Source organism: Coturnix japonica, chromosome 3 (assembly GCF_054131305.1).
Source record: "Coturnix japonica strain WE chromosome 3, WE-NBRP24, whole genome shotgun sequence".
NCBI lineage: Eukaryota > Metazoa > Chordata > Aves > Galliformes > Phasianidae > Coturnix > Coturnix japonica.
Window position 1 is genome coordinate 2,793,509 of NC_140665.1, and position 24,248 is coordinate 2,817,756.

At 45.3% G+C, this 24,248-nt stretch overlaps 1 protein-coding gene and 2 non-coding genes across 15 annotated transcripts; all 3 read right to left on the reverse strand.

Moving 5' to 3' along the window:
• Window positions 1–1,723: 1,723 nt before the first annotated feature.
• LOC107306885 (uncharacterized) lies at window positions 1,724–21,705 on the reverse strand. Of its 13 annotated transcripts, none has more exons than XR_014943750.1 (7): window positions 21,610–21,705; window positions 20,117–20,293; window positions 16,758–18,686; window positions 14,303–14,608; window positions 7,695–7,800; window positions 5,948–6,053; window positions 1,724–4,953 (listed from the first exon to the last, which is right to left on the reverse strand). XR_014943750.1 is itself a non-coding variant. In XM_085540926.1 (6 exons), the coding sequence occupies exons 3-6, from the start codon at window positions 14,511–14,513 to the stop codon at window positions 4,932–4,934; spliced, it is 396 nt and encodes a 131-aa protein (XP_085397052.1). In that variant the 5' UTR covers window positions 14,514–14,608; window positions 20,117–20,293; window positions 21,610–21,705; the 3' UTR covers window positions 1,724–4,931. The 13 variants fall into 13 exon arrangements, 5 of the variants coding, with proteins under 5 accessions (XP_085397052.1, XP_085397049.1, XP_085397048.1 ...); XR_014943744.1 differs by adding an exon at window positions 20,472–20,674 and having other exon boundaries at window positions 16,758–20,293; XR_014943745.1 differs by lacking the exon at window positions 21,610–21,705 and adding exons at window positions 20,472–20,674; window positions 20,894–21,527 and having other exon boundaries at window positions 16,758–20,293.
• LOC116653558 (U2 spliceosomal RNA) lies at window positions 16,454–16,644 on the reverse strand. The gene has a single exon (XR_004307657.2). It is a non-coding gene; the product is annotated as a U2 spliceosomal RNA (small nuclear RNA).
• Window positions 21,306–21,496, reverse strand: LOC116652593 (U2 spliceosomal RNA). The gene has a single exon (XR_004305750.2). It is a non-coding gene; the product is annotated as a U2 spliceosomal RNA (small nuclear RNA).
• Window positions 21,706–24,248: the final 2,543 nt, after the last annotated feature.

Here is a 24,248-nt window from a genome sequence, read left to right on the forward strand (position 1 = left end):
CTCCTGATGCTGATGCACCTCCAGGTCATTTATATAACCACATTTAAGTATCCCCATTTTAAGGAACTCCACCATTTAAAGACCCCCCAATTTTAACACCCCCACGCATTATATGGTCCCCCCACATTTAAGGACCACCCTTAAATTAATGACCCCCCACCATTTAAAGGACCATCACATTTTAACCCCCCACACATATTATAGGGTCCCCCCCCATTTAAGGACACCCGCCCCATTTAAAGGACTCCTCCAATTTAAACCCCCCCCCCTTTTAAGAACTGCCCAATTTATAGTCCCCCCCACATTAATGGACCCCTACCCATTAATATGGGTCCCCCCAATTTAAAGGACTCCTCCCATTTTAAAGCCGCCCCCCTATTTAAAGACTCCTCTATATTAATGTCTGCCTCCATTTAAGAACCACCCCATTTAAATGCCCCTCCCTTTTAAAGGACCCCCTTATTTTAACCCCCCCCCCACCCATTATTGGCTCCCCCTCAATTTAAGGACTACCCCCCATTTTATGGACGGCCCCCCCATTTAAGGACCCCCACTTATTTAAGGACAACCCTCCCCAACCTGCCTCCACCAGGTCTTTTATGGCCATTGACTCCCCATTTACAGACTCCCCAATTTAAGGACCCTCCACATTTTATGTACCCCCCTCCATTTTAACAATCCCCTCCATTATAGGGTCCCCCCATTTTAAACCCCCTCCTTATTTAACGACCCTCACCCCCATTTAAGACCCCTCCCCATTTTAAAGACTCTCACCACCATTTTAGGAACCACCCCCCCTTTGAGGACCCCCCCCCAATATAGGCAACCTCCCCATTTTAAGAACCCCCCCCCCACCACCCCCATTATGTCCCTCTCCAAGTACTTTATGGCCATGGAACACCCATTTAAAGGACCCCCCACATTTAAAGCCTTCCCCCCATTTAAAGGACACCCCCCCATTTAAGGACCCACCCCATTTAAGTACCCCCCCCTTTTAAGGACCTGCCTCCTGCAGCTCCTGACGCTGATGCACCTCCAGGTCATTTATGGCCAATGAACCACATTTAAGACCCCCCATTTTAAGGATCCCCTCAATTTAAAGATTTCACCATTTTAACATCCCCACCCATTATAGCCCCCCCCCCCCCCCCCCCCCATTTAAGGACAACCCACAAATTAAAGACCCCCCCCCCCCTATTTAAAGGACCATCACATTTTAACCCCCCACACATTATAGGGTTCAACCCATTTAAGGACACCTGCCCCATTTAAAGGACTCCTCCCATTTTAAACCCCCCCCCCCCCCCCCTTTTAAGACTCCCCCGTTTTATGGTCTCACCCACATTAATGGACCTCTACCCATTTATATGGATCCCCCCCCAATTTAAAGGACTCCTTCCAATTAAAAGCCCCCCCCCCCCCATTTAAAGACCCCTCCATTTTAATGTCCTCCTTCATTTAAGAACACCCACCTTTAAATTCCCCCCCCCCCCTTTTAATGGACCTTCCCATTTTAACCACCCCCCATCCATTATTGTTTCCACCTCAGTTTAAGGACTACCCCCCATTTTATGGACCGCACCCCCTTTTAAGGACCCCCCCCCAATTTAAAGACCCCCCCATTTTAAGAGACAAAACATTTCATCCTTACAAATAGCATTTTCTACACAAAAAAAAAGTAGATACTGTCCCAAAAAGAAGGCATTTTCACTACAAAACAATGCTTTTTAGCAAAATATGACACATTGTTTCCAGAATACCTATCTTCCTCTACCGATTATGGACATATACAACTTATACAGCAGTTTCTGACAATTATTAGAAGAATTTCACAGGAATCTCAATACTTATCCCAATGCTTATCCAATCGCTCCTTTTTGGACTGCAGGGATAAGCTTTTTCCTCTGAAGGAAGAAGCCGGCTGAAGACACACTCCCCAAGTGCAACGGAGATGTTGGAATCACGATTCCCTGCGACTGCCACTTGTGCGAGAAAAGAGTGGTTGCGGCCAAATCGGTAGCCGAAAAAGAGCGACTTTAGCAGGCTGCTTTCTTCGCTGTGGGGGGGGTCCTCTCCGCAGCCCGGAAAAGAGCACTTTTGTCCTCAACTTCTTTTCTCGCTGAAAGCACAACTCCTAGCACTGTTTCGAGAGGTTATCTTTTAACTGGGGAAAAATGGGTAACCTTAACCCTAACCCTAATCGGGAACCCTAACCCTAATCGGGAACCCTAACCCTAACCCTAATCGGGGTCCCTAACCCTAATCGGGGTCCCTAACCCTAATCGGGGTCCCTAACCCTAATCGGGGTCCCTAACCCTAACCCTAAACCCTAAACAGTAACCCTAACCCTAATCGGTACCCTAACCCTAACCCTAATCGGTACCCTTACCCTAATCGGTACCCTAACCTTAACCCTAACCCTAACTTTAACCCCTAACCCTACCCTAACCCTAACCCTCAACTTTCACGTTAACCCTCAACTTTAACCCTAAATTCTCAACTCTCCTGCAATCTCTGTTGTACTATAAGCTCACTAATGATGCTTTCAATCTGGCTATGACAGCAGATTGAGTTCTTCTACAACATTACTAGCTACAATAAGGCAACCATCAAGACCAAGTTCACTAACACCTTGCACGTCTACACTGACCAACTAAGTTCATCACCAACATGACCAGCTGCACTGACCATGACAGTCTACACACACAATCTGACTTACTGCAGCTACAACTGAACTCAGAATCAACCTGATCAACTACAACAACTTGATCCACTGAACTAACAGCCCTTATAGTGCTACCATCCCCCACTTACCTGTCACACCTACCTTAGATTCTGCTCCATCGCCTGCGGATGACAATTAAAGACACACCATGCAGCTTAATTGTTTCTGTATTACAACTCCATTAACACAATGCACAACTAATACAATTGTACAAACACAATGCAGCAACAACAGCATATTTACAAGCACAAAGTAGATACAGCAGTTCAATACATCGCACAACATCCAGATATGCAGTACAAATAGCACAAGATACAAGATCCCAGGATTGAGTACAAGGCGCAACAGAGAGCACAAACATCAGCATAGTCAATACGGAGCACAACACAGTTTACAGGCACAGCATCAATACTTTGAGTACAGGGCACAATACATTTTACACATACAACATCCGTATACACAACACATTGTCCAAGCCGGTTTACAGGCGCAGCATCCACATGTTGAGTACGGGGTACAGCGCAGTTGACAGACGCAGCATCCACAGGATGAGGCAGAAACCACTTTACAGGTGCAGCATCCAAATATACAGTAAATTGCATGGCACAGGTTACAATTACAGCATCAGCACATTACATACACAGCAAGGCAAAATTGAAGTCAATAACGCAAACATGAATAGACTCCAGTACTAAAGCCAATTTAATTAAGAATAATTGACTACAAATCTAAAGCCAATGTGGCACTTTCAAAATAACAGCACAGCGCTGAAACCAGCGTAACTCTCATAATGGCTGCAAAGGGGCACAAGTCTCAGAGTGGCCAGGAAGCAACTTGGCTCCCTCAGGCTGTGGGCATTGGTTAGGGGGCTGGGTTAGCCCTAATAGAAACAAGTGGGCTAGCCCAGCCCCGTAAGCAAGGACAAATAAAGCCAATATGGCTAAAATAATTTGATTTCAAAAATAAAGCCAATTTGATTGAGTTAAATTGAAGCCAAATTGAAAGCCAATTTAGTTGAGATTAATGGAATGCAAAACTTAAGCCAATTTGGATTAGATAATTTGATTCCAAAGCTAAAGCCAATTTGGTTGACAATGATTGAATGAAAACTTAAGCCAATTTGGGTTGAAATTAATTGACTCCAATACAAAAGCCAATTTGGTTGACAAAAAATAATTGCACACGCTGAAATCAGCATAACTCTCATAATGGCCACAAAGGGGCACAAGTCTCAGAGTAGCCGGGAAGCAACTCGGCTCCCTCAGGCTGTGGGCGCTGGTTACGGGGCTGGGTTAGCCCTAATAGAAACAAGTGGGCTAGCCCAGCCCCGTAAGCAAGGACAAATAAAGCCAATTTGGCTGATATTAATTGAAATCAAACCTTAGACCAATTGGGTTAAGGTTAAATGATAGCAAAGCTAAAGCCAATTAGTTTAAGATTAAATGATTGCAAAGCTAAAGCCAATTCAATTAAGGTAGATAGATTGCAAAGATACAGCCAATTAGATTAAACTTAAATGATTGTAAAACTACAACCAATTTAAGTAACATTAAATGATTGCAAAACTAAAGCCAATTTGATTAAAAATAATGGCAAAACTAAAGCCAATTTGATGAACAATGAATGATTGAAAGCTAAAGCCAATTTTCTTAAAATAATTAATTGAAAAGTTATAACCAATTTGATTAAGATTAATTGATAACAAAGCAAAAACCAATTTAGTTGCACTTAAATGATTACAAAACAAAACCCAATGTGGGTGAAGTTAATAGATTACTAAGCTAAAACCAATTTGTTTGTGGGATGTCAAACCTAAAACCAATTTGGGTAAGGTTAACTGAACACAAAGCTTAAACCAATTCGGTGAACAGAACTTAACTCAAAATCTAATTCCAATTAAATGGAGGTTAATTGACTCTAAAGCTAAAACCAATGTAGTTACAATAAACTGCGCACACTGAAATCAGCGCAGCTCTGAGACTGGCCACAAGGGGAGGCAAGTCTGACATGTTCCCATAGAGTTCATTGTAGGACAGAGCTGAGCTGCTGCCTAAATGAAGAACTAACCCCACAACCCAACCTGCTGTCCGGCACCAAATCCAGCTATGTGCAGCTGATGTGCTGTCATGATGGATCGTCAGCCCCCCAAAGCTTTATTAAAAGCCTGCAAGGCAGCATGGACTGCTGCATCAAAAGGGAACATCCATCAGCCGGGGAAAATAAGGGCCCTAAGGAAGAAAAGGAGATAGTTAGATCAATGGGCTGAAGCCAGTGGAACATGGAAGTGTAAAACAGTGGGCAAGGCCCACAAATTTGCTACAAAAAACACCAAAATGGAGCTAAAGGTACTAAAGAAGAATGCAAACAATGCCAAAATGAACATCAAGGCCCAAAAGAGCAGCACAAAAAACATCAAAACAGAACATAATACAACACAAAACACTGCAGAGAACAGGAATAGTGACAGAAAGGTGCAACAAAATGATGCAGGCAATTGCAAAATGGAAGACTGCACCCAAGAGAATGCCAAAATAGAGGGCAAGACCCTACAAAAGGATGCAGTGAACACTGAAAAGGAGGGTAAAGCCCAAAAGAACAAGAAAAGGAATGGCAAAATGGACTGCAAAGCCCAAAAGAATGATGCAGTGGATGCCAAAATGGACTGCAAAGCCCGAAAGAATGATGCAATGAATGGCAAAATGGACTGCAAAGCCCAAGAGAATGATGCAAGATACACCAAAATGGAGGGCAAGACCCTACAAAAGGATGCAGGAAACGTCAAAATGGAGGGCAAAGCCGAAGAGAACTACAAATGGAACGCCAAAATCAACTGGAAAGTACAAAAGAATGATGCAAAGAATGCCAAAACGGAGGGCAAGGCCCAAGAGAACGACACAAGGAATGCTAAAATGGAGGGCAAGGACCAAGAGAACGATGCAAGGAACGCCAAAATGGAGGGCAAGGCCCAAAAGAACACTGCAGTGAATGCCAAAATGTAGGGCAAGGCCCAAGAGAATGCCTCAAAGAATGTAAAAATGGAGGGCAAGGAGAAAACTGCAAGAAACAGCTGAGCAACAGCAAAGAGCAAACACAAAGACAACACAGCAGGACAAGCACTGACAGCCCATAGGACACCATGGAGTGCAGAAATGAGCTCAGGAACACTAACCTTGCATCTCAGTATGGAACAAGTAAAAACCAATGGATATGTGCTGCCCTTACCTGCTGGGCTGAGAGTTACCATCAGCAAAGCTGGGTCCAGGCAATGCAGGTCTCTGTTCCTCGCTGCTCTCATCAGGAGCCGCACATCTCCGTGCTCTGCTGGAACCTGTTGGACACAACATGGCAATGAAGGCACTGCCCACATCTGCAGGTACCACACTGTGAGCATTACACTAACAAGGATGGAAACAAGCATTAGGAATAGAATTAATGCTAGTACAGATATAATTAATAGTGTTAAGGATAAAATTAATGCTATTTATAAGTTTAAATTTGCAGTAAGTTTAACAATTGTATTCCACACTATGATCATAATTAAAGTAACTTTCACAGAAAACACGGGACATCAATTTTTATTCCTACATTTACCATAGCAAACATCTTTAATATTGGGTTAAGACTTATATGAACAAATACACTACAGGTTACAGTAATTATAACTACAGCCCGCATTAAGCCAGGGGAGCAGATCGAGATTAACACAAACAAAACCTCCAAGCAAATCCCAAAGACCAAATGCAAACAGAACAACCACAGAAAGACACTGCAAAAGGAAAGCAAAGCAAGCAGCCAATGGTAAGGCAAGGGCAAAAGCAAGAAGGAAAGCCAAGGGAAAGCCAAAGCAAAAGCAACAGCAAAGGGAAGAGAGGATTGTAGGGAACACCAAGAAGAAAGGCCAAAGGGAAAGCAGCATGGGAGGACAAGAGAACAACAAAGGGAACACTGAAACAGAGGGCAAAGCCCAATAGACCACTGCATGGAACTGCAAAACACAGGGCAAGGCCAAAACAGCACTGCAGGGAACATCAAGATGGATGGTAAACCCAAAGAAAATGCTGCAGGGAACATCAAGATGGAGGACAAGGCCCAAGAGAAGATCACTCAGAACATCAAGATGGAGGGCAAGGCTCAATAAAATATCACATGAAAGATCCAGATGGAGGGCAAAACCCAAGAGAACGCTGCAGCAAACACCAAGATGGAGGGCAAGGCCCACAAGAACAACACATGGAACACTAATATGCAGGGCAAGGCCCCAAAGAACACTGCAGGGAACAACATAATAGAGGGCAAGGACAAAAAGAATGTCACAGGGAAAACCAAGAGGCGGGGCAAAGCCCCATAGAATGCAAGGAACACTGACATGGAAGGCAAGGCCCAATAGAACAGCGCAGGGAACATCAAGATGGATGACAGTACCCAAAAGGGCACTGCAGGGAACATCAAAATGGGGGACAAGGCCCAAAAGGGAACTGCAGAGAACATCCAGATGGGGAACAAGGCCCAAAAGGGCACTGCAGGAAAACCCAACACAGGGGCAAGGCCCAAAAGGGCACTACAGGGAACACTAAAACAGAGCACAAAGCCAAAGAGAACGCCACACAAAAGCCTAAGATGAAGGGCATGGCTCATGAGAACAGTCCAATAAATACTATAATGGAATGCCAGGCACCATAGAAAACTGCAAGGGACTCCTATATGGAAGGGAAGGCCCAAGAGAACACAGCAGGGAGCGCCAAAACAGAAAACAAATGCAATAGAATGCTGAACAAAGCATCAAAACTGAGACCAAAGAGAACACTGCAAGAAATGTCAAGGAATAACATAGCGCAAATGCAAGGAGAATGCAGAAGGACAAGCACAGACAGCCCATAGGGCACCCTGCAGTGCAAAATGAGCTCAGGAACACTAACCTTGCATCTCAGTATGGAACAAGTAAAAACCAATGGATATGTGCTGCCCTTACCTGCTGGGCTGAGAGTTACCATCAGCAAAGCTGGGTCCAGGCAATGCAGGTTTCTGTTCCTTGCTGATCTCATCAGGAGCCGCACATCTCCGTGCTCTGCTGGAACCTGTTGGACACAACATGGCAATGAAGGCACTGCCCACATCTGCAGGTACCACACTGTGAACATTACACTAACTGTGATGGAAGGGAGCAGTAGGATATAATTCATGCTATTAGGGATAGAAGTAATGATAGTAGGAATATAACTAATGCTATTTCTAAGGTTAAAGGTGCAGTTACTTTCAAAGTAGAATTGTGAACTATGATTAGAATGAAGGTTACTTAAATAAAACCGAAGGGTTCTACTTACAGATACTCTGCAGACAACTGCAGTTATCACTAAAGCTCCCATTAAGGTGCAGCTTGAGGTCAACATTAACATGAACCTCCCAGCAAATCCCATAGAGCCAAAGGCAGAACAAGCACAGAAAGCCCCAGCAAAAGGAAAGCAAAGCAAGCAGCCAACAGGAAGGCAAGGGCAAAAGCAAGAGAACAGCCAAGGGAAAGCACAAGGGAAAGCAACAGCAAGGAGAGCATGGTGTGAAACACCAAGAACAGAGGCCAAAGGGAAGGCAGCATAGGAGGCCAAATGGGAAGGCCAAAAGAACACTGCAGGAACAACAAAAAGGAAGGCATGGCCCAAGAGAACATGGCAGGGAACAGCAAGATGGAGAGCAAGGCCCAAAATGGCACTGCAGAGAACATCAAGATGAAGAGCAAGGCCCAAAAGGGCACTGCAGAGAACATCAAGATGGTGAGCAAGGCACCAAAAAAACACTGCAAGGAAAAATAAAACAAGTCAAAATGCAAGAGGATGTCACAGGGAACACTTAGAAGGAGGGCAAGGCACCAGATAACATTGTATGGAACATCAAGATGGAGGACAAGGCCCAAAAGAGCACCACAAGGAAAATGAATATGGGAGGCAAGACCCAAAAGGGCACCACAGGGAACATTAAAACAGAGCACAAAGCCCAAAAAGGCAGTGCAGGGAACATCAATATGTGCAGCAAGACCCAAAAGAGAACAACAAGAAACATTAAAACAGAGCACAAAGCCTAAAAGGGCACTGCAGGGAGCATTAAGATGGGGGACAAGACCCAAAAGGGCACTGCAAAGAACATCAAAATGTAAGGCAAATCCAAAAAGTGCACTACAGGGAACATAAAGATGGGGGATAAAGCCCAAAAGGGCAATGCAATGAAGATCAAGATGGAAGACAAGGCCCAAGAAAACACCATAGGAGGGTATGTTGGAGAGCATGGCCCATGAGAACACTGCAGTGAACAGTGTAATGAAATGCAAGGCACCATAGAAAGCTGCAAAGCACTCTAAGATAATAAGAGGAAAAGCCCAAGAGAACACAGGAGGTAGCACCAAAAGAGACAAGGCTGAATAGAATGCTGAAAAGAACGCCAAAAGTGAGACCAAAGAGAACACTGCAGGAAATGCTGGGCAATGACAGACTGCAGAGGCAAAGAGAATGCAGAAGGATGAGAACAAACAACCCATAGCAATGGGGTGACAGTGTGGGCACCCTTTTTCTGTCTACCTTAACCAGGCTTTCTGGAAGCAAGTTTTCCATCTGGGCTCTATATCGTGCACTGGCCATGCATGTGTAGAGCACACATGGAAAGAAGTTGAATTCCAAGGGCAATCTGCTGTGGCGGCTGGGAAAGGATGAGTGCACCTTGATGTGGGGGATGCCCTACTAGCGCTGCCTTTCCCCTCCACCGCTGGCATGTTTGCCTTTTTTGGGCAGTTTAGCCATTTTTCTCCAAATTAATAAAATAATAGTGAGTTAGGTTATGGAGTTTTGTTCTCGACAGGGATTTGTATGGAATAGATATGGCAATCAATGGGTACAAAATGAAAGACAGACAATGATTGGACAGTGAGTGGCAATGAGTGGTTACAGACTAAGACACAGAGAATGATTGGACAATGAGGAACAGGGAATGAATAGAGAAAAAGACATAGAGAATGGTTGGATAATGAGTGGCAATGAATGGTTACAAAATGAAACACAGAATAATTGGACAGTGAATGGCCCTTAAGGATTAAACAAATAAACACAGAGAATGATTGGACAGTAAAGGGCAATGAATGGGTACAGAATGAGACACAGAGAATGATTGGAGAATGAGTAGCAGTGAATGGGAAGAGAATGAGAGACTGAAAATGACTGGACAATAACTGGAAGTGAAGGAGTGAGAAAATGAGAGACAGAATGATTGGATAACAAGGTTTACAGTGAATGGGTAAAGAATGAAATGAAGAGAATGACTGGACAAGGAGTAGTAATGAAGGTTAACAGAATGAGACACAGAATGATTGGACATTGACTGGCAGTGAATAGATAGAGAATGAAACACAGAGAATAATGGGACAAGGAGTGGGAGTGAATGCTAAGAGAATGAGAAATAAAATGATTGAACGATGAGTATCAATGAATGGTTACAGAATGAGACACAGAAAATGATTGGACACTGAGTGGCATTGAATGGTGAGAGAATGAAAGACAGAGAATGATTGGACAACAAGTGGCAGTAAATGCTGAGACAATGAGAGACAAAAAATGATTGGATAATGAGTGGCCATGAATGAGTAGAGAATGAAACACAGACAATGACTGGACAATGAATGGCAGTGAATGGGGAGAGAATGAGAGACAGAATGATTGGACAGTGAGTGGAAGTAAAGGGTGAGAGACTGAGACACAGAGAGTGAATGGACACGGAGTGACAGTGAATGGGTAGAGAATGAAAAAGAGAATGACTGGATAACAAGTGGCAATGAATGGTTAAAGGATAAAACAAAGAGAATGACTGGATAAGCAATAGCAATGAATGGCTAAAGAATGAGACACAGAGAATGATGAGACAGTGAGGGGCAGTGAATGGGTAGAGAATGAAACACAGAGAATGATTGGACAATGAGTGGGAGTTAATAGGTAAATAATGAAACATAGTGAATGATTGGACAGTGAGTGGAACTAAATGCTTACACAATGACACACAGAGAATGACTGGACAAGAAGTGGCAGTGAAGGGTTAAAGAATGAGACACAGACAATGATTGGACACGGAGTGACAGTGAATGGGTAGAGAATAAAAAAGAATGATTGGATAATGACTGGCAATGAATGGTTAAAGGATGAAACACAGAGAATGATTGGACAGTGAGTGGCAGGGAATGGTGAGAGAATGAAACAGAGAATATTGGACAATGACTGGCAGTGAATGGTTACAGAATGAGAGACAGAAAACAATTGGACAATTAGTGGCATTAAATGGGTAGAGAATGAGACGCAGAATGATTGGACAGTGAGAAGATGTGAATAGATACAGAATGAGACAGAGAAAAAGATTGGACAGTAAGTAGCAGAGAATGAGTAAAGAATAAGAGAGAGAATGATTGGATAATGAGTGGCAGTGAATGGTTACAAAATGAGAAACACAAAATGATTAGATAATGAGTAGCAGTGAATGGGTAGAGAATGAAACATAGAGAGTGACTGGACAGTGAGTGGCAATGAACGCTTAGAGAATGACACAGAGAAAACAACTGGACAATGAGTGGAAGTAAATGGTCAGAGAATGACACACAGAGAATGATTGGACAATGAGTGGAAGTGAATGGTGAGAGAATGAGAGACAAAGACTGATGGGACAGTGAATGGCAATGAATGCTGAGAGATTGAAACACAGAGAATGATTGGACAGTGAGTGTCAATGAATGGGTAAAGAATGAGAGACAAAGACTGATTGGACAACGAGTGGAAGTGAATGGTGACAAAATCAGACACAGAGAATGGTTGGACAAAGAGTAACAATGAAAGGTTATAGAATGAGACACAAAGACTGATTGGACAGTGAATGAAAATGAATGGGTAGAGAATGAGACATGAAATGATTGGACACTAAAAGGCAGTTAATAGTGAAATAATGAAACATAGAGAATGATTGGACAACGAATGGCAGTGAATGGGTAGAGAATGAGACACAGACAATGATTGGTGACTGAGTGACAGTCAATGCTTAGACAATGAAACAGAGAGAATGTTTGGATACTGAGTGTCACTGAAGGGTTACAGAATGAAAGACAGAATGATTGAACGGTGAATAAAAGTAAATAGGTAGAGAATGAGACACAAAAGCCATTGGAGAATGAGTGACAGTGAATAGATAGAAAATGAAACCCAGAGAATGACTGGACAAGAATTGGCAGTGAAGGGTTAGAGAATAACAGAGAATGATGGGAAAGTGAGTGGCACTGACTGCTGAGAGAATGAGACACAGACAATGATTGGACAGTGAGTGGCAGTGAATAGGGAGAAAATAAGACGTAAAATGGTTGGACAGTGAGTGGGAGTTAATAGTTAAAGAATGAAACATAGAGAATGATTGGACAAGGAGTGGCACTAAATGCTGAGAGAATGAAACACAGAGAATGATTGGATAACAAGTGGCAATGAATGGTTATAGGATGAGAGAATAATTGGACGGTGAGTAGCAATGAATGGGTAAAGAATGAGATACAGAGAGTGATTGGACAAGGAGAAGCAATGAATGGCTGCACAATAAGACACAGAGAATGACTGGAAAATGAGGAGGAGAGAATGGATAGAGAAAGAGAGACAGAGAATGATTGGATAATGAATGGCAATGAATGGGTAGAAAATGAGACAGAATGATTACACACTAAATGGCAGTTAATAGTTAAATAATGAAACACACAGAATGATTGGACAAGGAATGGCAATGAATGGTGAGAAAATGAGACACAGAAAACAACTGGACAGTGAGTGACAGTGAATGGATAATGAGACAGAGAATGATTGGATTAGGGTTAGGATTGGATTGATGATTGGGTAATGAGTGGCAATGAATGGTTAGAGAATGAAAGATAAAAAAGAATTGGACAATGAGTGGAAGTAAATGGTTACAGAATGAGACACAGACAATGATTGGACAGTGAGTGACAGTGAAGGGATAGAGAATAAGACATGAAATGCTTGGAAAGTGAGTGGTAGTTAATAGGTAAAGAATGAAACACATAGAGTGATTGGACAGTGAGTGACAGTGAATGGGTAGAGAATGAGACACCGAGAATGATTGGACAATGACTGGCAGTGAATGACTGGAGAAAAAAAAACCAGACAATTATTGTACAGTAAGTGGCAATGATGGGTTAACCAAATAAACACAGAGAATGATTGGACAATAAGTAACAGTGAGTGGGGAGAGAATGAGACACAGACAGTGATTGGACAGTAATGGGCAATGACTGGATAGAGAATGAGACATAGAATGGTTGGACAGTGAGTGGGAGTTAATAGTTAAACAATGAAACAGAGAGTGATTGGACAGTGAGCGGCAGTGAAAGGTAACAGAATAAAACAAGGACAACGATTGGACACTGAGTGGATGTGAATGTTGACAAAAAGAAAGACAGAAAACAATTGGACAATGAATGACAGTGAATGGGTAGAGAATGAGACACAGAGAATGATTGGACAATAAAAGACAGTGAATGGTGACAAAATGAAACACAAAGAATGATTGGACAGTAAATAGCTATAAATGGTTAGGAAATGAGACAGAGAGAATGACTGGACAATGAATGGTAGTGAATGGGGAGAGAATGACACAGTGACAATGAATAGCAATGAATAGTAACAGAATAAGACACAGAGAATGATTGGCCAGTGAGTAGCAATGAATGATGAGAGAATGAGACAGACAGAATGATTGGACAATGAGAGGCCGTGAATGGATAGAAAAAGACAGACAAAAAATGATTGGATAATGAGTGGCAATGAAGGGCTAGAAAATGAGACACAAACAATGATTGGACAGTGAGTGGCAGTAAATGCTGATGCAATGAAACACAGAGAATGATTGGACAGTGAGTGGCAGTGAAGGGTTACAGAATGAAACAGAGAATATTGGACAAAGAGTGGAAGTGAATGGTGAGAAAATTAGAGACAAAACAATTGAACAGTGAATGAATGTGAATGAGTAGAGAATGAGACAGAAAATGATTGGACAATGAGTGGAAGTGAATGGTTACATAATGAGACACAGAATGATGGGACAGTGAGTGGCCATGAAGTATTACAGAATGAGACACAGAGAATGATTGGACAGTGAGTGGCAGTGAAAGCTGATAAAATAAGAGAATGATTGGAGAAGGAAGAGCAATGAATGGTTACAGAATAAGACACAAAGAATGACTGGATAATAAGTGGCAATGAATGGGTAGAGAATGAAACACAGAACGAATGGACACTGAGTATCAATTAATGGTTATAGAACAACATGCAGAGAGCTCTTAGACTGAGAGGCAGAGGAATGATCAGAGAATGAGACACAGGAAATATGAGAGCAGAACAGGCAGCAAATGAGGACACAATGACAGACAGTGATTAGAATGATGATGATGAGGGAGATGATGAAGAGGAAGACAATGAGGGAGATGAAGAGGGAGACACAGCAGAGGCTGAATTGGGCAAATAATAAGATGAATTATAGGATGTAGCCACATGTAAAAGCAATTGGGACCTATCTCTACTCTGTCCATCCAGATCCTGGTACCATGTTGGATCAGCACCTGCCATTGGGATCCATTATGAACACGAGGGCTGGATTGGATCTGCAGCTCCATTGAGATCCAGCAAGAATGTTGTTGCTCATTGATACCCAGTAAGGAGACAACAGGATAGATGTCCCACATTGCAATGTGAGCACACATTGGGATCCATCCTGCACACATTGGGTCCTTGTCTTTGTTCTATGTACACAGATGTTGAATTCAGAGCTGAAATGGATCTGGAATGGGCGTACTGACAACAGGAATCCAACCTCAACCTACAGGGATGGAAAGCAGGTAGGGTTAATAAAGGCAGCAGCACCATAAATACAAACTACCTTATAGATACAGGCTGAAGTAATCCATAATCAATAGGGTCCCCCCATTAGGTTCCATATCGATTCCATGCCCACACCCCATTAACAAAACGGTTCCCCCATCCTGTCCATCACTGATTGGGACTGAAGATTCCACTACTGGTGCTGCCACCTAGTGGCAGATATGGGAACTGCAGGGGGAGCAGCACACATATACTTTATATATACACACTTATACACACACACATACACAATAATGCACACCCCCATACACACCCATATAAACCCCCATACGCACACACATATACACCCCCATATATACACCCATATACACACACATATAGACCCCCATATACAACGCCATGTACACCCCCACGTACACACATATAGACACACATACACTCATATAGACTCATATAGACACACATACACTCATATGGACACATATACACTCATACACTCATATACACACATACAGTTTTATGCACACACATACACACACACTTATATACACCCACAGCCACCCATATACACCCCAATACACACACAAATACAGCCCCATATACACAAATACATATACACACACTTATACAAATACACTTATATACACACACTCATATACACACACACATATATGTATATACGCGCACATATATATACACACACACACATAGATGTGTGCATATATATACACACATATATCTACACACACACATAAATACAAACATATACACACATACATATATATATACACACACAGACACAACCACCATCACACATATACACATACATATATACACACAGACACATATAGATATATACACATACACACAGATACAGATATATACACAAACACAGATATACAAACACACACATACACGCACATACACAGTTTTTTATATATGAATCACAGAATCACAGAATTATCAAGGTTGGAAAAGACCTAGGAGATCATCTAGTCCAACCATCACCAATACTTCCTGGCTAAATCATATTCATCAACACAACATCTAGACGTTTCTTGAACACTCCCATGGTCGGTGACTCCACCACCTCCCTGTCCAGTCCATTCCAATGCCTGACCACCCTTTCCGAAAAGTAATACAAGAGAAGAGGCCGACCCCCAGCTCACTGCAACCTCCCTTCAGGAAGTTATAGAGAGCAATGAGGTCTCCCCTGAGCCATCTCTCCTCCAGGCTGGACATTCCCAGCTCCTGCAGCCTCTCCTCATATGGCCCCATTGTGCTCCAGACCCCTCATCAGCTTTGTAGCCCTCCTCTGAACATGTTCCAGGCCCTCAGTATCTTGCAGTGAGGGGCCCACAACTGGAGACAGAATTCAAGGTGCGGCCGCACCAGTGCTGAGTACAGGGGGACAATCACCTCTCTGCTCCTGCTGGCAGCACTATTTCTATACAGGGCAGGATGCCGTCGTCCATCTTGGCCACTAGGGCACACTTTCTGCTCATGTTCAGGTCAGAATCCATCAATACCCCAGGTCCGTTTCCTCCACACAATCCTCCAGCCACTCCACCCCAAGCCTATAGCGCTGCCCGGGGTTGTTGTGGCCAAAGTGCAGGACCCGGCATTTGCTCTTGTTGAACCACCCCGTTGGTTCAGCCCAGCTCTGCAGCCTGTCCAGATCCCTGTGCAGGGCCTCGCTCCGCCCAGGCAGATCCACACTCGCAGCAATTCGGTGCCACCTGGAACTGACTGAAGTGCCCTCCCTGCCCTCAGCCAAGCCAAGGCGCCACACCCCGCACAGCACAGGACACAGCTCTGCCTTTCACCACCACGCTCCTCCCGGAGGAGGTGCACCGTACCCGGAGATACTGCCATACCGGGACGATGCGCGGAGCGGAGGGAGCAAGCTCCGGGTCCAACTCCCACACCCAAAAATCCGTTTAATATAAAGTCCTCAAATCGAGGACGTATCAGATATTAAACTGATAAGAACAGATACTACACTTGATCTTAGCCAAAAGGCCGAGAAGCGATACCTGGCTCACCGGCCGCACAGCACCCGCCCCCACGCGCACCCCCGACACATCACGGTCGCACACCCAACGCCTGCCCCGACCCCTCCGCCTCCTCCCCAGCCCTGCTCCCACCCCGCTCCGCCGGTGCCGCTCCCGCTCCGTCCCCGACAGCGGCTCCGCCGGGCCCCGGTTCATCGTGGCGGAGCAATCCCGGCGACCCCCGCGGCTCTGATTAGCATAGACCCGCCCCTCCAGTCAAGCCCCGCCCACCAACCGTCCCTCCCTCTCATTGGGTCGCTACTTCGCAGGCTCCGCCCCCAGCTCTGACCTCAGCCCCGTGCTCTGCCCGTCCCTCATTGACAGCCGCGGTGCAGCTGTGCCAGGGGTGTCCCGTCAGCCCCAGGCGGTGATTCCCTTCATCCCGTGGGTTCCTACGGATGGAGCTGTAAAGCTGCCGGGAGCTCCGGGTGCGGGGGGTTAAAGACCTTGATAGGGGAAACGGGACTGAGCTCCCCCACTCAGGTGGACCAAGGACATACAGTCATAGAATCATCATAGAATGGCCCAGGTTGGAGAGGACCTCCAGGATCACGGAACTCCAACCCCCCACCACAGGCAGGGCCACCAACCTCCACATTGAATACCAGCCCAGTCTGCCCAGAGCCCCATCCAACCTGGCCTTGAACACCTCCAGGGATGGACGGGGCATCCACAGCCTCTCTGGGCAGCTGTTCCAGCACCTCACCACTCTCACAGTGAATAGTGTCTCCCCCTGACATTCAGCCTCAATCTGCTCTCCTTCAGCTCCAAACCATTTCCCCTTGTCCAGCCATTATCTGCCCTTTCACAGAGCTGACTCCCCTCCTGTTTGGAGGCTCCCTTCAGGTCCTGGCAGGCTGCAATGAGGTCACCCCGAAGCCTTCTCTTCTCCATGCTGAACAAGCCCAGCTCCCTCAGCCTGTATTTGTATGGGAGATACTGCAGCCCTCTGAGCATCTTTGTGGTCTCCTCTGGACCCTATCCAACAGCTCCCTGTCTTTCGTGTACTGGGGGCCCCACACTTGGATGCAGTGCTGCAGACAGGGCCTCATGAGGGCAGAGCAGAGAGGGACAATCCCCTCCCTGTCCCTGCTGGCCACCCCTCTGCTGATGGAGCCCATGATCCCATTTGCTTTCCGAGCTGTAAGAGCACACTGCTGGCTCATGTTCTGTTTTTATCCACCAGGACCCCCAGGTCCTTCTCTGCAGGGCTTCTCTTAAGGACTGCTCCTCCCAGTCTGTATAAATGCCTGGGATTCCTCCAGCCCAAGTGCAAAACCTTGCACTTTGCTGTGTTGAACCTCATTAGATTCACCCAGACCTACCTTTCAAGTCTGTTGAGACCTCTCTGAATGGCATCCCTTCCTTCCACTCCATCAACTGCACCACTCAGCTTGGTGTCCTCAGCAAACAGCTGAGGGTGCACTTGATTCCATCACTGATGTTATTGAGGAAGATGTTGAAGAGCACCAGTCCCTGGTGTCTTCAGACAGATCACTGGGGACACCACTCATCACCAGCCTCCACCTTGACAAAAAACCACTGATCACCACCCTCTGTCTGCAGCCTTTCGACCAATACCTTATCCACATCAGCACTAACTTGACAGCTACCTGAGCAATGCCAACCAGGATCTGTAACAGCATATGAAAACATGATGCTGGGATGGAGGATCAGTACTTGAAATTCAAGGTTTCCTTCAAGGGATTACAAAAAATAAACATTTCAGATGAACAAAGAGATAGGAGTTACCATGTAATGACATCCCCAATTAACATCATAAAAGAAAACAATGTAAAGAAGGAAGGTGGAGAAAAATAGTAAAGATCAGCAGTTACCAGAACAAGCACACAAGGTAAAGGCATTTGGGGAACCAATAGTGTATCAGTCATTAATGAAAGCAAGAATTTGGGTCTGGGTAAGTTCATGTCATGAACAGATCCACCTTTGGGTACTGCTGGTGAAAACAAAAGCAGCAAGGCAGAAATGCAGCCATATTCAGCAGACTCTTTTGATCTGTACCTGAAACAAAATAATGGTTGGGTTTAATCTCCTATAATAGCAAGGAAAGAACAAGAGCATTAGTGCACTGAACCAAGGAATCTGGACGGCTGCACTTTGACAACTTACATTTTCTCAAACACGTCTGTCTTAAACTAACCAAAGAGCAACTTGTCTGTGATCCACAGAACAGCTCGCTAATTAACTTGGGACTCAGTCAACAGAGCTTCAGTATCACTGACACTCGTGCTTAACGTCAGAAGGGAGAGTCAGGCAAACAGACTTGTTCTAAGTACATTCCCAGGGTCCATTCCCTGATTCAGTGCATTTGGAATTCCATGAAAAAAGCTCTCTCAGCACTCTGATTAAAAAGGAAACCATCAGTATTGGAAAAAACAATTAAGGGACAGTTTAAATGGATTAAAAACCCACACATGGGCAGATCTTGAAATGACAGGAGAACATAAGTGAGCACAGAACTTTGCACAGTAACTCAAACCCAAGGCCTCGTGCCTCATCACGCAGCAACCTACCAATGATCTGGACAGCTGAAACACTTGGAACACAAATGTACAAAGGAGGTGGAGCTCTATGCTTTGGCTCACAGCAAACCCAGAAACAATTCAGCCTCTGAGCCACCACTGGGTATTTTGTTACGAGGCTGAATGTAAAAGAGCTCCAGACAGAGCTCCTGTGGTGTCTGTGTACCTGCACTGAATTATACATTTTTTGCCTTTATTACACACTCACAATATTCGTAGCTCTAACAGCCACTATCAGGTTCCATCAGAGCCACCAACCAAAGCAAAACACATAGGATCCTGCACAGGCACTGGGCTGCTTCACACCTTTCTGCAATCACTTCTAGAAGATCTGCCATAGGGTTGTCAGTCCAGACTAGAAGGAACTGCTTTCCTACTGAGAACAAGTTCCAACTGTGCCTTCCACCAGATGCTTAATATAAGAATTGGGATGAGTCTGAAGGCCACCTTTCCTCTCAGCTTGGATCCAGGGAAGCAGTAACAGAAGAGTTACTATTGCACTGCTCACCAGTGCATTTTTTCCATTTTCATCCCATTAACTCCTTCCTTCATAAGGGAAAGAGGGAACAGAGCAGACAGTAAGAATCTGGGCCTATTATCAGCAAAGCCAGTCACCCCCAGCTGCCAAGTCCTTGGAGGAATTCACCTGCACTGCTCATACACAAATAAGCAGACAAGGGCTGGGGAAGTGCACAGCTTTATCTCTACACTGACCTTGAGTACCGCTACTGAAGAAGTTGGTCCCAGCACCTGAATGCTACACAAACAACAGTCCCAAGCAGCCCAGCACAATGCTCATCTGTTTTTCCTTTCCCCACAGTCCTTAAGACACGTCATGATTCTGTGTCTTGTTATGGGGCTGACCCAAACAGTTTGGCTGGCAGCTATGTCCAGCTCAGCAGACCATACCCCGGGTAACTCATGTCAAATCTGCTTCTTCATCCCTGATCACACAGTGAACACGCTTCTCTGCATTGTAACACAACTGCCCACAGCGCAGACGTGGCTCCTCCTGCTGGTACCAGAGCTGTTCATTGAACTATGGGAAGAAGGCGGCAATTTCTCTGCTGGCTGATGCTGGAGAATCTGTAGAGAGGAAAGAGGTGGGATGTTAATCTTGCACCTAAAACATGCACTACATCAAAAGGAAAGGCAGAAGTTGAGGATGTAAAGTGCCAGGCCTGGCTGCATGTGGAGTCTGCAGAAGCCAGAAAATTGTGAACAGAAAGCAAAGGCAGACAAAATAGCATAGATCAACTCTCACCGAGCTCCAGTTCCTGCCCAATGGTCAGCCAAGAAGGCTGACCTGAACCATGGGTGGTGTTTCTGCTGTCAGTGAGGCCATAAGCTCCTCAGATGGAGTCTGGGACACAGTTTAGAGCTCGGAACACTTTGGTGGGTCCCATCAGTGATCTCCAGAGGGAGATGGCATTCTCATGGGCAAAGATATAAACCCAAATGGGGCCACTGAAAAAGTACCAGGGAAGAGCAGAAGTAGGTAAGGTTATAACAGGGTACAGATTCTTCATTCTTACATATATGACAAGCTCACAGTAGACAGTGACAGCTTGAGAACAAAGCATCTGCATGACCTCCATCTAGGTGATGGCACCCTCAATATGCTGGGATGCCATCCCACCGAGTCCTCTGCTATCACACTGGAGCTATTCCATGATAGATGCTCACCCTTCAGCCCAAAGCCTTCACCCTCAGCACATCACTACACACGCTGCCAACGAGATGCACACTTTCGGCTCATGTTCAGGTCAGAATCCATCAATACCCCCAGGTCCGTTTCCTCCACACAATCCTCCAGCCACTCCACCCCAAGCCTATAGCGCTGCCCGGGGTTGTTGTGGCTAAAGTGCAGGACCCGGCATTTGCTCTTGTTGAACCACCCCGTTGGTTCAGCCCAGCTCTGCAGCCTGTCCAGATCCCTGTGCAGGGCCTCGCTCCGCCCAGGCAGATCCACACTCGCAGCAATTCGGTGCCACCTGGAACTGACTGAAGTGCCCTCCCTGCCCTCAGCCAAGCCAAGGCGCCACACCCCGCACAGCACAGGACACAGCTCTGCCTTTCACCACCACGCTCCTCCCGGAGGAGGTGCACCGTACCCGGAGATACTGCCATACCGGGACGATGCGCGGAGCGGAGGGAGCAAGCTCCGGGTCCAACTCCCACACCCAAAAATCCGTTTAATATAAAGTCCTCAAATCGAGGACGTATCAGATATTAAACTGATAAGAACAGATACTACACTTGATCTTAGCCAAAAGGCCGAGAAGCGATACCTGGCTCACCGGCCGCACAGCACCCGCCCCCACGCGCACCCCCGACACATCACGGTCGCGCACCCAACGCCCGCCCCGACCCCTCCGCCTCCTCCCCAGCCCTGCTCCCACCCCGCTCCGCCGGTGCCGCTCCCGCTCCGTCCCCGACAGCGGCTCCGCCGGGCCCCGGTTCATCGTGGCGGAGCAATCCCGGCGACCCCCGCGGCTCTGATTAGCATAGACCCGCCCCTCCAGTCAAGCCCCGCCCACCAACCGTCCCTCCCTCTCATTGGGTCGCTACTTCGCAGGCTCCGCCCCCAGCTCTGACTCCGCCGTTCAACTCCACGAGACGTCGCGCTGGTGGTGACGTCATCAGAGTGCGACGTCCCGCAGGGGATGACTCGATGCGTCGTGCAGCGGGGACACAGCGTTGGAGCGATGGCGGAGGCGGCGGAGCAGCCCCGGGATGAGGCCGTGCAGATCATCGGCCTGGGCGGTAGCGCCGTGGGCAAATCCAAGGCAGGGATAACAAGGGATTGCAACGGGAAAGCAGGGAAAACCAAGTGAAAAGCAGAGAAAACTGGGGAAGTCCAATGGGGAGACTGGGCACGATCTCCCTTGGCTGGACCCTGGCTCCCTGAACGTCACACCCTTTCTGAGAAGTAATATCTCCTTATGTCCAGCCTGAACCTCCCCTGCTGCAGCTTGAAACCATTCCCTCTGGTTCTATCAATAATGACACAAGAGTCGATGATCTCTAAGGTCCCTTCCAACCCGCACGAAACTATGAAACTATGAAAGAGAAGAGTCCAACCCCCAGCTCACTGCAACCTCCCTTCAGGAAGTTATAGAGAGCTATAAGGTCTCCCCTGAGCCTCCTCTTCTCCAGGCTGAACAATCCTAGCTTCCTCAGCCGCTCCTCCTAAGGCCTGTGCTTCAGACCCCTCACCAGCTTCGTAGCCCTCCTCTGAACACGTTCCAGGGTCACAATGTCTTTCTTGCAGTGAGGGGCCCAAAACTGAACACAGTACTTGAGGTGCGGCCTCACCAGCACTGAGCATACACGAAACATGCTGGTGTGTTTCAGGAAACTGATACAGAGTTTAGAAATGAGAAGAAGAAAGGTAACTCCGCAACTAATCCTTCAAAGTAGACATGGCTCAGGTTAGATACCAGGACTTCATTCTGTAATCACACGGATAGTTGAGCACCAAAATAGACGTGTCCAAGCAGCTTGAGTAGTCACTGCCATTGACAAAGCACGGCTTGGACAGGGTTGGCCTGGCTCTGGGATACAAGAATGAAATTGCCTCTCCAAAGCTTGCAAACTTACTGAGAGGATTTTAAGGGAGTCACAGATAGGCCAAGTTACAAGAAGCAAGACCTGGTGAACATTTGTGTTTTTAAAGGCAAGAGAGACATGTCTTAATGCCTCCATGTAGAAACAGACTTTGTTGGTTTCCACTTTCCGTTTTAATTGCTTCCAACTGACCATGCTGGCAGAATGCATAACATCACACCATAGTACAAAGTTGTCATGGTTTAATAATTTGGTAATTTTGCTATCAGTATTCCACATCATAACATCATATAAAGCATGAATAATTTTACTGAATCTGCAACTTACAGAAGAAGACTACATCTCCCAGAGAACAACACGATAGGTCATGGGACCTGGACTCTATATTAACTCAGTCGCAGACTAGACTGACGTCTTTCGAGTTCTGGTGTTCAGGGGAGTGTGTGGGAGCCTTCACCGTTTCGCCTAAATTTCACAGTAGGCCTCTCGGTTACGGGACTCATTCTCTCTCCTATTTTGCTTGATTCGTTAGCTCAATTTTCAATTATATTGTATTATATTGTGTTATCCTGTATTTCGATATAGTATTTAGTAAATAAGTGTGCCTCCTTAGATCGTTGCCACTGTTTTCTTTTCCTAATTAACTTTTTCCTTTCAGCCTAGGGCCCCTGTGGGGCCCACGGCCCCCTGTCACAGACCCAGGTGGATTTTCCATTCAAACCGTGACAGATTTTGGTGGAGAATGCGGGCAAATTGAGTTGCTGTTTTTCTGTGTTTTCTTCTGTTGCTCTTTTAGCTTTTAACAGAGCTACAAGTTTTTTTTTCCCTGTTAAGGAGCTATCTTAGGTTTGCGATTCTGCACCTGTGAGCTTGACCTTGGAAGTCCAGGCGGACTGCCAATACCCCGGTTTATTTTATAAACACTGCTGAGTTTTGCTTTTTTACTTTTTTTCCCTCTCTATTGAAAAAAAAAAAAGAAAGAAAAGAAAAGAAAAGAAAAGAAAAGAAAAGAAAAGAAAAGAAAAGAAAAGAAAAGAAAAGATAAGAAAAGAGAAGAGAAGAGAAGAGAAGAAAAGAAAAGAAAAGAAAAGAAAAGAAAAGAAAAGAAAAGAAAAGAAAAGAAAAGAAAAGAAAAGAAAAGAAAAGAAAAGAAAAGAAAAGAAAAGAAAAGAAAAGAAAAGAAAAGAAAAGAGAAAAGAAAAAAAATGTTTTCCCTAGTAAGTTTGCTTTACAAGGTACTGCATGTCATTAGTTCCTCTTTTATGATGCTCCAAACATATTGGACCATGTTTAAGCTAGCCCTTTTTTCCTGTGAAGTTATAGGAATATATAATAGATTGAAAGCATGGTTAGCAACGCTTACTTAGTATTTGCATGCAGCTCCAGAGGGAGCAACTAATGCAACTAATAGTACAGAAATGTACTATTGTAATTGTGTGTTTCTTACTTAGTGGTATTGCTTTGTAACTTG

Coding starts and splice junctions, on each gene's coding strand:
- LOC107306885 (XM_085540926.1), bottom strand. CDS start 14,513: ATGTGTGCAGGATGGATCCCAATGTGTGCTCACATTGCAATGTGGGAC. Junction 7,801..14,351: donor ATAATGGATCCCAATGGCAG/GTGCTGATCCAA, acceptor TGTGTCCAACAG/GTTCCAGCAGAGCACGGAGA. Junction 4,954..5,947: donor GGTAACTCTCAGCCCAGCAG/GTAAGGGCAGCA, acceptor TTTCTTCCTTAG/GGCCCTTATTTTCCCCGGCT.